This window comes from Acanthaster planci, linkage group LG09 (genome assembly GCF_054643075.1).
Source record: "Acanthaster planci isolate LZ-2023a linkage group LG09, COTS_SCS, whole genome shotgun sequence".
NCBI lineage: Eukaryota > Metazoa > Echinodermata > Asteroidea > Valvatida > Acanthasteridae > Acanthaster > Acanthaster planci.
Genome location: NC_141785.1, coordinates 9,690,306 through 9,704,409, shown reverse-complemented (window position 1 = coordinate 9,704,409; position 14,104 = coordinate 9,690,306). Strand labels below are relative to the sequence as shown.

The 14,104-nt window shown below is 41.2% G+C and overlaps 2 protein-coding genes across 13 annotated transcripts in view; one reads left to right on the top strand and one right to left on the bottom strand.

Annotated features, from left to right (window-relative positions):
• Nucleotides 1-2,195, bottom strand: part of LOC110980727 (uncharacterized) — a 32,071-nt gene extending 29,876 nt beyond the window's left edge. For 2 of the 5 annotated variants that reach the window (XM_022237666.2, XM_087141251.1), the window contains exon 1: nt 2,067-2,195. The gene's annotated coding sequence lies outside the window, so the exon portion shown is untranslated. The remainder of the gene's footprint in view (nt 1-2,066) is intronic. The other 3 variants (XM_022237669.2, XM_022237667.2, XM_022237670.2) reach the window with 2 other exon arrangements.
• LOC110980724 (uncharacterized) overlaps nt 1-14,104 on the top strand; it is a 65,852-nt gene that overhangs the window by 22,273 nt on the left and 29,475 nt on the right. For 3 of the 8 annotated variants that reach the window (XM_087141243.1, XM_022237655.2, XM_022237656.2), the window contains 6 exons: nt 411-440; nt 6,661-7,196; nt 7,967-8,109; nt 8,677-8,935; nt 10,050-10,235; nt 13,534-13,587. In XM_087141243.1, coding sequence (XP_086997369.1) covers nt 411-440; nt 6,661-7,196; nt 7,967-8,109; nt 8,677-8,935; nt 10,050-10,235; nt 13,534-13,587 — 1,208 coding nt within the window. Of the gene's footprint in view, nt 1-410; nt 441-2,287; nt 3,734-6,660; nt 7,197-7,966; nt 8,110-8,676; nt 8,936-10,049; nt 10,236-13,533; nt 13,588-14,104 lie in introns of those variants that run through there. The other 5 variants (XM_022237659.2, XM_022237658.2, XM_022237657.2 and 2 more) reach the window with 5 other exon arrangements.

The window sequence follows — 14,104 nt, the reverse complement described above, 5'->3', positions numbered from 1 at the left end:
CTGATTTCAATTCCTACGTTGTACTCCCGTAATTTTTTTCAACTGAATATAATTTCAGTCGACCCACAGGTTACACAGGACATTAAAAGAGGAAATCTTGATTTCAACCACAGTAAAGTTCCATTTCATCTCGGGTTCAAGAACCATTGCGAATACTTGAATCGATAAACTGGGGGTACTTTGTAAGAGTTTAAAGCCATGCCTGAATCTTGTGTGGAGAGGCATACTGGTACATTACATTACTCCTCACTGAAAACTTGTACATGTGTGCACATTTATGACAGAGACATGTCATATACGGTAGGGGTGCCTACCTAGAAATCTCTCCTGACAAGGACTTTTATTTGGCAAAGTTAGGTTTGTGTGCTGACTATGTCTTGTATCCTGTGTTCTTCTTTACATTCATACAGCATCCCTGTTACACGCCACTCGTATCAAAGGTAGGATGTTTGCTAGTGGCAGCAAGTAGTTGATGCTACATGTACAGCAGACAATACAGGTGCCAGTAGTCGAGTACATGTACATATGTATGTACATGTACACTTGTGCTTTTGTGCATGTACATGTAGTTGGCATTGTAAGTTTTGTGTTTTGCTGCATACTGTAGTCTGGAGACAGTCTGTGACTTGATAGTGTAAAAGTGACTTTTGAGTGTTGGTGATGTTCAGTTAGCGGTATTCATACATACATGTACCTACATGTACATGTACAGTATAAGCTTGTGCACTTTTGCTTGGCATACCGGCGGGTACATGTACATGACAATGGTACGGGTAGTTCATAGTAATGTTAATGAAAGAGGTTAGGGCAGTGTAGTGGATTTGCGGTTAACTAACTGATGTTTGATTGTTCAGAAATCCCGGTCTGGTCAAATGCACATGATAGAGAGCATATATTAATAATCAAGATCCTGAATTAAAATGAGGTGGTCTTATGTCCTGTGTCCATCTACAAAGTACAAGCTGGAAATGGGTCATTCTATAAATTTGGGGCCCAAAGTGTGACATTTTTCTGTCCCTGTTATCTTTGACATCTGTACCATCTGACACGTTTGACAAGGAATGTATCTCTGAAATTGTTGTCAAACTATTGTTATTTGTTTGGCAGGTACCGGTAATTTGCAATGCGCATACACTTCTTCAATCTTGGAATAAAACAATGAGTTCTAACCATTAAAAAGTGATATGCCAGACGTAACATACATGTACATGTACATGTATCAGGTTACATGTACATTGGAGAGCCTTGGATGGTCTGTTACTCAGTCCTCAATCCTTCACTTGTTAGAGAATTGAGGACTGTTAGGGTTAATTAGACTTGGCAATTGCTAGTCTGTCTGGATGTACATCGTAACATACCGTAGACATTGATCAATTCACAGTTGCACATCTCATTTTGGTGCTTGGTTTGATACTGTGTGTACACATACCGGTGACATACATGCACTTGTAATGGTATTGGCATATTTTGCAAATGCTGTAAACGTTCCTTGTTGAGCAAAGATTGCCTTTGTTCTGGTATGACAAAGTGCATTCCTGCCAGTACTTGTAAATTTTCTGTGTCTTGGCAGTCTGTTGCAGTGCATAAATTTCTCTTTCCTTTTGGTTTGTTTTTGTTTCCTTGTTTTTTCAATTGCCCTCTGACCGCTTTCTTATTTTTGTTTCTTAAATACCAACTGCACAAGCATGCGTGCTCACATGTACATGTGAAAGTATGCATGTGTACCGCATTCTGTGAATTTCCCACAAAGATGTGAAAATAGTCTTTGTAAGAGAATTTTGCCTTTCAAATGTTCACTGTTCCTCAGGAACACTTAAATGTACATGTACAGTATGTATGTGCTTACACATTAAGAATGACAAAGGCAGATATGTTGGTACATGATGGCATTTTTAAGACATGTACATGTATAAGACTGTAATCTACATGTAAGTACTGGTATTTCCTAAGCTTTTGTACATGTAGCTACGGTATAGTTTAAATTCAGAGAATGAACAAAAGCAGTCTCAGAAACCAAAGGAAACCTAAACTTTGCAAAGGAACAAGAAAGGAAAATCAAAACTCACCACAGATCACGTAGCAGAATACCGCAGTCCTCTCCCCTGCCATGCCTGTTGATCATGTCCTAATCACCGCATACTGCAGATGCAAAGTTTTCTCTCTGAGTGGTTGCCCCAGGCCTGGCCTTTTTACATGACTTCCTGTAATCCTGTACAGGCGCTCCCTGGGATGGGAAATTTCACTTTTTTGACAGGGGTCAGTCCAAGGTGGGACCTGCCTCGGTTTAGTCAAATGCCGTGATGAACACTGACATGAAATGTTGAAGAGCCAACATACACCTTGCCTGAAGGAATCATGTTTAAAAGTATGCATGATTGCATAGAATTACATTCAATTTAAAGTGCTGGCCGGCTGTATGAGTACTGTACATGTACACAACATGAATTGAAATGCTCTGATACATTTCCTGCACTGTATTTATGTATTTTCAATATCATGTTTGGCATCGAGTCAGTGACTTGAATGTTATGAAAATGTCTTCATACCAAGCATTGTACCATAGACTGTTTGCGCACTCATTGTACTGGGATTACAAGTCTTGCTGCCGTACTTTTTCAAAAGGGCTTTCTATGTGGCTGTTTGAATTCTGAGTTGAAAGTGAGCGGCTTCAGTTGTTGCAAAATCACGGCTAGGGGCTTACATGTAGAGTAAGTGTGTTTACAAAGGCATTCCATCACAGCCTATATACATGTACTTCATAAATAAATTACATCCTGAACAGAGTTTGGAATCCATTCATGAAACTCTTTTTGGGAAAGCCTTTTTGTTTCATGCCTCATTATCAACTATTGCAGCAAAAACTTGAATTTTATATGCACAAAGTTTGCATGCTCATACAGTGCATCATACATGTATGTACAGGAATTCAGTTTATTTTTCTAGGGCCTTTTGAACACAACTCTTTTTTACCTCAGTGTCTGGGAACCTTATTTTTCAGGTAGACCCTCCAGTGTGTTTGTATAAACCTACTTCTGTGGGCGGCAGGTTGACCCCGCCCACTGACCCATCAAATATGATTCCATATTTCTATGGGCATGTACACATCTCAAAGGCCATTAAAAACCTGCTGGCAGGTCTGACGAGACTGCGGCACCTTGTCTGCCCTCAGTGGGCTCTTTAAGATCAGATACAACCAGGAGCTCCAGGACGACAGTCCTTGCTGACTTTGCAGACTGGAATTCAACCAAAAGAAAAAAAAAGTGCAGACATAAAAGAACAAGCTACGTGTAACCCCTGTTGGAAGAAATGGAACAGAGCTTCCAATCCCTGATGAAACAGGAAGGTGGCTTGGGAACTGATAAAAACCAGCTCTGGAAAAAAAACAGCCAGGAAATGTGAAGCCAAAGGGTACTTACATGTACATGTAGCTGTGGTTCCCTTTTTGGAAGGTTATGTGTCTGGAAGTTTTATGCTGCACTACACATTCAGTGTGTATAGTACTTGTGTGGAGTTGACCATTGCTGCAGCTGTGTGCGTATTGTACTGTACACATAAAGCCAAAAGTGTGATGAGCCGTTTTGACACAGCTTGACGTGGAGCCGCCTTACATGTGTGTGGAATAAGTGGTTAAATTGCGAGGAAGGGCCTAGTGTCCTGCATAACCAAGGCATCATGTCGAAGGGAAAATCTATGCTCTCCAGGTTCTCCAGTTTTCACCGGAAGAGTGACAACTGTAAGATCACAGATCGATTTTAATTTTGTTGCACAGTATGTTTACAGGAAATTTATTTCTTTTTGACCTGCAATGATGGTTTCCGCACTGCTATTGTGTGGTCTGTTATTCTCACATACCGTACAGTAGGCCTACATGTACTGTGTAATTTTTTCAACTTTGCCCGGTAATGGAACTTTGCTACTTGTACATGTACATATATGTACGAGGTGCATAAGTACCGGTTTGTTATGTTCGTAAAAGTAAGACATTCATGTAGCCAAAGCACATTTACTGTACCATACTCTGAGGAGAAGTGTGTTCTTTAGGGCTGCCAGTATTGACTAAAAATGAGAATGAGAAATGGGTGTTGTTACCGGTATGCTACATGTGCATGTGCATGTACGGTACAATGTATGATGTGTAAATAAATTCATGTACACTGGTAGTGTGGGCTGAACTTTTTCAGGACCCAAAGAGACAAATTTGACTCTAAGTCGAAGTCAATCTCAAGTTCCTCTTACTAGTGTATTTTTTACCTTCAAGAAAACAATGAAATAGATGTACCGGCCTTAACATACAGAGTCTGGTACATGTACTTGTACTAGTAGTACATGACCCTACTACGCTGTGCATTAACTACCGGGTACCCATCCATATGTGTACATGAACATGTACTGTTACATGTACATGTAGCTGTCCTTGTTTGTCAATTTAATGTCTTCAAAAATCAGAGTGGTGGGACAGACTTTGATGTTTTTGTTCAGGCCAAACAACGAAAAAAGTTGTGTATTTGAACAATGCAGTATAAATATCATCAGTGCCATTTTCACCGGTTTAACTTTACGTGTAGTTCATAGTGGTGATTTTAGAAAGTAAGTACATGTACATTGTACATTTATGTACTGTAAATGGTTGTGGTAAATGTGGTTATATGAAGCTCAAAAGAGCCAGCCACTTTGTTTTGTCAAGTTGACCGTCAGGATGATGGACACAAAATATAGTCTTTGGGGTCAGCACTGAAACTTTTAAAATTTTAAAATTAATTTTTGGATTAAAAGTCGTACATGTACATGTATAGTACACACTGTGGGCTTTTCAGGTTGGGTTACTCGTACCGGTGCGTAAACACAGCTGTTTACAGTTTTTTGGCCTCATGTCTGAGATACGTCCCCTTTTGGGAACAAAATGCAAAATACATGTACATGTAGCTCCAAAGTGGAAGACTATTTTTTTACCGGTACTGAACGGGTAAATGTTTTGCCTGGGACCCCATTTAAGTACATGTACATGCACCGGTAGCTTCTACACTGTATCTGTTTGGATTGTCCATGAACTAGGTGGTCCTAATAGTTTCCAAGATACAATGTGCAGTGTACCGTACATGTACATGTATTTCAACTTTATTACCTACCGTACACATGAGAAATATGTGAGCAAAAAAACGTGAATGACAATTTGACAAACATGACAGCCATGCTTTTGTTTGGTACATCTACATACATGTACATGTACAATGTAGCTCCATGGCCCATGTTTATCCTTTTCTGTCTTGAATTCCTCAAAAACTACATACATGTACCGGTACATGTATGTACATGTATGTATAATCACATCTAAATACAAACATTTTTATTTTTGATTTTTTTTTTATTTACGAACATGCTCACTGTTCTAAAACTACTTTATTTACTGACATCAAAATGGCAAAAATAAAAGTGGCTCTGTATACTCTTCATATTGGCCTAGTACCGTTATGTATACTGCCTGGTGTGCATAGTTTATGTACCCTGAGCAGAAAAGTTTAAGCATTGTCCAGTTTTTGTTTTGTTAAACAATCCACACAGTTTTTTCCCAAGACCAGTTGATTTCCTCATTTTTGATTCCCAAGTATGCCATTGCAAACTGAAAAACACCGTTTTTGTTGCAGTGAAGAATTTCCTTGTTTTTCCCACATACTCCATTCTCATGTTGCATGCCTGATGAAATGTTTGATGTGTTACATTATGTAGTTTGATGTTTATTGTCATGTGACCTGCGCTTACCCTGTGCTCTAAATTTGGAGTTTGTAATCTATCACATTTCAACTTCCCTGTTGTAAATTATATGCACATACTGTACATGTGTGTAAAACTGTATTCGTACATCTGTAAACTCTTGTACATTTTGCATAAATTGTTTACTCTAAACGTTTGTGCAGCAGTTACTAATCATTACAAGCAGAGGTAGGCTTATATGCTGTGAGAGATATAGCAAGTACGTTTGTGTACCTGTACATGTGTCCATTTCATTTTCTATATATTTTGTTTCCGTTCCTTCTAGAAGTGGAAAAAGCCCCTAAATATAGCCGCACTCCTCAGGAAGGCCATAAAGAGGTTGAAGGGTTTAAGATTAAAAATTCCAAATGGTTAGGCCCTCCACAGAAAGATCTGCCCTTTACTTGTACCGCTTTGGTACATTGATTCAAAGGCATTTAATGTTCATGTACGGTGCATGCAAATGTACGTGCAAGGATTGTACATTTATGGTACGTGTGAACATGTAAAATTTTCTAAATGAAGATGTAGACCACATGGAAATTTTTCACAGTTGCTCCAAATGTTTGCATGATTATAGCATGGACTATACGGTTCATAAGTGACTTCGTCACAAAGGCGGGCGCGCCAGTATTCGCAGGCTTCCATTGGATGACTGCTGCAGTTGCGCGTTAACTTCCGGTTCCATGTAAATGGTGATCAATGCGTGTAGCTCTGTGTGCAGTGCATGTGCAGTGGGCGCGGTTTGAAATGAAGTGACGTCACACTTATGAACCGAATACAGACTGCATACATGTACGTGTACTTGTTTATTAAACCAGTTGCACAAGAGTTTTTTTAAACATACATTGTACATGTACCCGGTACCAGTTCAAAGTTTGTAAAGTGCATGACATTGTTTCTCCTGCCCAGATGCTGTGGCCCAGTCTGCCCGGGTGGCTGGTATGAAACCATCGGAAGCCGGCCACTATGCAGACAACCTCGTCAAGGTGGTTCCCTCCACAAATTCCTCTAACTCCTCCACCCCTAAGGACAACTTCATCATCGGCGAGCGGGTCATTGTCAGTGGCAACAAGCGGGGCTACATCCAATACCTCGGTGAGACCCAGTTTGCTCCTGGCCAGTGGGCCGGGGTGGTGCTGGACGAGCCCGTGGGTAAGAATGATGGCTCAGTCAACGGGGTTCGGTACTTCCAGTGCGAGCCCAAACGTGGGGTCTTCGCCCGGCCCGATAAACTGTCGCGCGAGTCGGCTGCGGGGAGTGCCAACCTGGCATCGGCCGTGGCCGGGCAGGGTCTGGCCAGACCCACGGGGCTCCCGTCAGCCCCCAGGATGGGGACAAGGGTGGCCTCACCTAGGGGATCAGTGGCCAAGATGCCGCCCCCAACAGCAAAGCCTGCGACCGTTGTAGAAGAAACGTCAGGGGATAACACCAATATAGGGCTCAAGGTGGGTTTCCCTTAACATCTTTCAAATATAGTTTTATACTGGATGCTTTAAAATTGTTATCGTTCAAAATGTCTGGCATGTTTAGCCGAGTAAACACTTTTTCCTGAAGATGTCCCATTGCCTTGAAAATTTTCTTTGCCACTGAATTTTTACATTTTGTTGGTTTTTATTTTTAACACACTTACACGCATGTACATGTGCATACAAGATTAAAGTTTAAAAGCATATTCTGCTTTTGTATTGAATGGTGGGAAATTTCCACTGGACTTTGTGTATAGGATGGAACCCATAGGCAAAGTGCTATAACCAAAGTGTAAAATTCTGTAGAGTTCAAACCCAGAGGTGGCCTGTCAATACCACTATATCTCCCCCCCCCAATGTAAACAGATCTGATATCATAATTGCATTCCTGGAGGGGTACCAACAGGTCATTGCTCCCATTCCCGCCTCTTGCTCCTACTTAAGGTACAGAATTACCTGGGTGTTGCCAACGATAAACAGTGAAATTATTGAAGAGTTTTTATGCAAACATTGGAAATAGCACCCATGTCACGCACTTCTAAATAAGTCAGCCTCAAGGCTTTTCGACCCCATCAAAATGTCTCCCTCATTTCAAGTAAGGCCTCCAAGCCAGCCGAAGTATACGTGTGCAATTACAGTGCATGTAAATGTAAAGGATAAACCTCTACCAGCACATGTACCAGTACAGCGTGTGCAGAGTCTTTCCCTTTCCTCTGTAGTGACTTCCAAATGTTGTGTTGGCCTTGTAGGGAGGGGACCGCGTCGTTGTCAGCGGTACTAAGCTGGGGACGCTGAGGTACATCGGCACCACCGAGTTTGCCAAGGGGGAGTGGGCAGGTGTGGAGCTGGATGAAGAGCTGGGGAAAAATGATGGTGCTGTGGCGGGAACAAGGTGTGTATCTGCCCTGTGTACGATATCAAAGCTTGATGGTACACATGTACTTTGCGGGCTAAACCATTTAACCTGTGTACATGTACTTGTAGGATATGGAACCTCATCTCCAAAATTTTGCACAAAATTGATTCCCTTTTCCGTGATGCCTGTGACCCCTATCCTTCCTGTGTTCATGCACGGTATATGTACATGTACATGTAGCACATGGCTTAGGTGTGGTTTTTTTGGTAAAGTGGAGCCATAACGTGTCCTAACTCAGGTTGTTAAAGTACACGTACATGTAAGTCTGTCTGTGGCTTATTAGCAAGCGTGGCAAGAAGTGGACTGGTACCAACATTTGGTTGGCTCAAATCTCATTTTGCAATGTGCCCTTCTCAGCACACAGTCATGACACTATGGAGTCAATTTAGACACTGCTTCAGGAAGGTTCTCCCCAGCTTCCATCTATGCACTGATAAGACCTGCAATTGAAAAGCTACATGAAGTTGGGGAAATGTACACGTACTTTTAGTTCAGCGCAGGGTCTTTTCATATCATTTTCCCAACCACTGTTTACACTGTCAGGTACTTCCAATGCAAGCCCAAGCACGGCCTCTTTGCCCCCATCCACAAGGTGGCTAAGGTGCGGGGCAAGCCCCCTCCCCGGTCCAGCACCTTGGAGACAGTCACCAGGGAGAAGCGCAGCAGCAGCACCAGCTCGCTGAGCTCCATGGGGTCCACGGCCTCCAATTTCTCCAGGAATTTGGGCCAAGGTGGCATGGCTGACCTTGCCTCACCGCGGACACACGAAGGCTCCCGGCGAACCAGTGCCGGTGTGTCACAGGTAGGCTTTGTTCACAGAAATAGTCTATAGAGAATTTTGTTCCTTGTAGTTGTGATGGCAACACAGCTGTTGAATAGTAGTTGTGGGGACCCAACACATTGTGCAAACACTCCAAATCACTTCAGTGTAATCCAAAATTTCCTGATAGAAGAAACAGCCTCTTAACCTGTTGCCGGCCTGCCCTCTTCAACTAACGTATACGCCCATGAACCATTCAATCCCATTGATGTATTTCACTCATGTTTCTAAATGACACCCTCCATCTTGATAGGCTTCATCTTGTAGCACAAAAACATCTTCAGCAGAAATAAAAGTTCGTAAATTTCATTTTAGCCCACTTTTCAGTGACAAACCTATTCCGCGTCTTTCAGGAGTACAAATTATAAAGAAAAGACACACTATACAAAAAGTGCAAGCATCATTTGAAGTTTTCAGTATTTGGTTCCTTGATGTTCAGGAGCAGTGTGCATGTGCAGCAGTGTACAGCAAACAAGTTGAGCAAAAGTGCGTGGAATTCTTAAATACATTGATAGAATTTTGGTCACAGTGATGTAACAGTTCAGTAGAAGCAATTACAGTTTTGGTTTGGGTTTTCATTTTGTTGCCCCTCTGTCAAAATTTTGAACATAACTGAAGTTCATAAATATCAGAGTGTAGTTTGCATCTACTATACGTGGATGTACGGGCATGTACGTACACGCAAGTGTGTGGCGTGAGTTTTGCATTGTGTGGCGTGTTTTACTTTTGCATGAAATATTCATTTGCCATTGGGTTAGGATGATTTCAAGCTTAAGGCTAAAACTAGGGTTAAAAATACTGTCAAAGAATCTAAAACATGTTTACTGTACATGTATGTATACCATGTGTGTTACATGTTACGCTTTTTCTTTCATATGTAACAAATCTCTCTTTGGATTTCTGTTGTCCCAACTGCTCTGCAACCTTTTGTCTCTGCAAAACTACGCCTGAGTTTTTGTAGTCAGTTGAGTTGAACCCACTTTAATCTCTCCATTTCATTTGTATCAGTTCATTTACACTCTTTTTCTTTTATTTGTCCACGTAACTCCTCTCTTGCCTGTTGCCTGCTTTTCTCTTAAAAAAAAATCCACATCAGGTGGAAAAAAGAAATGGCTTTGGTTTTAGAGCTGAAAATGCGCACGTGCATGGCCAAGGTGATGAATTGCACAACGAGTCCAGTGTGGTTGCCGCTGTAACGCAGCCCCTCCACCAAGAGTCCCCCGCCCCCCGACTTCAGCGCAAGAGGGACAGTGATTCTGGCCTGAGCAGGGAATCGCTCGAGGTAGGGTCGAAGCAACCCCCTTACGCCCCCTCTCCTCCCTTGTCCTTCCCCTTTTGTCACCCCCCTCCCCAATCTAGAGTATGCAGATACTCAAAGGTAGATGGAGTCGACTAGCCATTACTATGGTTATGTGTGTTCTTGTCTCACTGTGGGCTGATGTGAGTGATCAATTCTGTCGCTGGCTTTGATTGGCTGTTTCTTGTGCTAGTTGCTGTTGGTTCATTATTGCATGCTGATGCACTGTAATATTTAATTCATTATCATAACAAACAAGCACCTAAACATTTTCACTAGTTTCCAAAGTTTACGCTGTAAGGTTAAATATATTTACTCGGTAAAGTAGGAGTTGGTTAAAAACGTCTTGCTGAAACGTAGGTTTCCATTGCTGTATTTAATCGTATTGATAAAATGCATGCACATGTGTGTTACTTTTCTGGTTGGACATCAAAATGTTAATGTGAGTCATTATTAAAGGCCGTTCTCATTCTTTAGTTTAAAAACCATGGGTGACCTCATTTTACAAAATCTCAAACCTTGTCGACTCATTCACTCAAAAAGCATTCTGATTCATAAAACAAAATCTGTTTGTGGGGAAGACCCATTGAAAGTCAAAACATAGATATCAAGTGTGGCAGTTGACATGATTCCTGAGGTTCGGTAAGTAATATTTGAAAAAAAGTATCCCGCAGGCAACTTGTGCTTTAGATTGTGCGATACAAAGCGGCACATGTACTCCACTGTAATGTCCTTACAAATAGCCACTGCTTGGAATTAAATTAAAGCAGGGATAATTTGTACTCCACTGACCCTGATTACGTCTTCTGGCCCGCTGCACTTGGGAGTGCACATTCACAGGTCAGTTAACCATCACAGATACCTCTAATCCAATCATACTAATGGACAAGAATAGAGGATGACACACATACTGGTAGAGCAATGCCTAAAATGTACACAGTTTCTTTCTTACCTCAAAGTGGGATTTTTTTTTTTACGAATCAATTCGATATCGTGACACTGATGCCTTTCCCATTGGCTTACAAACATGTCCAAGAGATTAAACTAGGTAGTCCTAAAACTGCACGCACATTTTGTGTTGTGTGTGTGTGGGGAAGGGATCGCATCTGGTGTCTGTGTTATTTCAAAAACAGCAGTGGAAGGCCAGAGTCGCAGCTATGACAAACAAATTAAGATATTTGTGTGAGCTGGAGGTGAGTGCTGGTATCCTACTCAAGATGGCTGCTTGACATCATCTGAAGTTATCACAAAAATATGGTAAAGCTGGGGGATTTTCTGCATATCTGAAATGACATCAAGTTTGATTTATGAAGTTTTCATTCTCTTTTTGTATTTTGAGGATTCAACTATTGTGACAAAATTTGGAACTGTTTTGTAACTCACACAAATTTTTATGTACCAAAGATTATATTAGTACGAAATATTTCTTGAAGAGTTCAGACACAGAAACAATCCATTTTCTACCCTCTGAGAAAATCAGCTTTTGAAAAGATTGACGCAGAGATCATTGCTTGTCACAAATTGTTGGTTGCTTGATTTTAAAGAATTGAAATTTAGTGAAAAAATATATTAAATGAGTTGATAGGTTTTCTCTATTTTCGTCAATAAGTTAATTTTCTTCTGCTGCCTTTTGAACTCTGCAAATCTTCAAACTTCTTTGCCGTGATTTGAAGTGTTTCTGCCAAGTCTGAAAGCAAACATTATAGTGTAAAGCGAGTCACGCCACCACAGGTAGAGGACATCGCTCAGGTGTTGCATACAGGCACACTGTTTGCATGTACCGATACCTCACACTTGCATCCCATCCATGTGTACTTATCTGAGGCTAGGGTTGATTTTAAGAAGTTGTCAACATACACGTACTCTTGGTTAATGGAGTGTGGGATATGTATTTATTGTATGCATATGAGCATATGACGTACAATGTACATGTCTGTGTAATTCTTGAAGCAGTGTGTTGTAGTTGTGGCTGCATAATTGTTGATATTGATACCACTGTTATTGAAATTGATTGCTCGTGATGCCATAGTACTTGGTCATTCATTCATTTTATAGCTGACTATCACATTGCACACTGTATCTACATTATGCCCACTCTAAGGCTGGGTCTGAATAGGAAGTGGCTGCACCGAGACCCAGTATCTTCTATGGGTGCATGTACCATTTCAAGCCTCAGCCATAATGTTTGGACGAAATCTTAGACCATGTTCAAATGACTTGGCTGCAACTTGAAATCACAGACCATGTATGAAAACTGGCTCTAGCCACAACCACAGACTCAAGCATATTTTCAAGCTGCAGCCAAGTCATTTGGACACAGCCTTAGTTTTTCCTTTTCAAAATGGTCTGGTTCCTCAGGCGTAATAGCTCACCCCATACTCATCTTTGCTACCATGCCCCTGGGGATCAACTTGGGCCTGAGACACCTCCCATTACATGTAACACCATGGACTCTCTACTCTAGCTTTCCCCTCACCCATTAAAATTACTTACTTGACGGAGAGCAAACTCATGAAGTTGCTTAGAAACATGCTGAGCAGAAAATGCTTCAACATACAGTATAGGTGTACTTTGAATCCATACAAAACATACTGGAAACACTGTGAAACAATATACAGCTTTGTACAGAAAGCTGTAGAAGGGTTGACTTTTGGATGTCATTTTGTTGATAAGGGAAATGCGAACTATAGTTACCTGTATGTAGACTGATGTGTAATACAGTCACACTCAAACGGCCCTTGATCATGGAGGAAGGTGACTGACTGTTTTGGCAAATCTTGTCATCAGTCACATTTTGATGTTGGCTGCAATTCTTGCAGCTTTTAGTGTGAATGGCATCTGGTGTGAATGGTTTCCAATGCACTGATAAATGAAATCTGCCATTGATAACAGGTGGTGTGACCATGCCCTTGGCCCTGGTTCCAAATGGTCTAGCATTTGGTTCACACTGTCCATCATGTGGTCAACATTTGTTGAACTCAAAGTTGCCAAAGTTTGTCAGTTGAGTGTGGCTGGTAGCCAAAAATAAGCAATGAATGCAAATGTTACGTTTTAGTTGGTAACCTACAGAATACATGGACATGTATGTTGATGTATTTTGTGTACTCTGCTCAGTATGTGTCATGGAACTCAATGAGTTTGCCACCCAGCATGGATAATAATACTAAACCCATACTGTTTCTTTCTTCCCTGTTATTTTCCAATTTTTGTTTTGTCTTCCCCTTGCTCTTTCTTTCTATCAATTCTCTCGCCTTGTGTTACCGTATTTGCACTATGTTGGCAGTCATCTCACCAGGCCGAGCATGAACTAGCAGTTATCAAGGCTCAGCACGAACAGGTACACCAGGGTTTAGACTGTTTCCTCTTGACTACCGTTGTCACGGAAACCAGTTCTGAAACCAGATAGACAGCTAAAGTGTGGACAAAATTTGTTGTTGGAAGGAGATTATATTGCACAATAAAAACCAAGGTACATGTATCAGCTGAAGTAAGTCCGAGTAGTATCAAGTTACTCATGCAACCTTGGCTGATACTGGCTTTCTCTCGAGGTATTGACAGTTGTTAACCAGTTGTAAGACACACGAGTCGTAAGGACAGGTCCCTTGATTTTTCAAATCTCATTATTCAGTTCTCAGCAATTTTTAATTGATTACGCATCATCCAAATTGAAGTTGTACATGTATGTAGCCGCCTTGCATACAGAGTGCCAGTTGAGATAAGCACATCTCTTAGATAGTTTGACTTAGAGGGAAAAGTATCAACTAAAGATACATATACTGTATGAAGTTGATTTTTGCCATGATGGCTTTGCCAAAGTTTAATTTACACATACAAGCAGATGATGGATATATGTA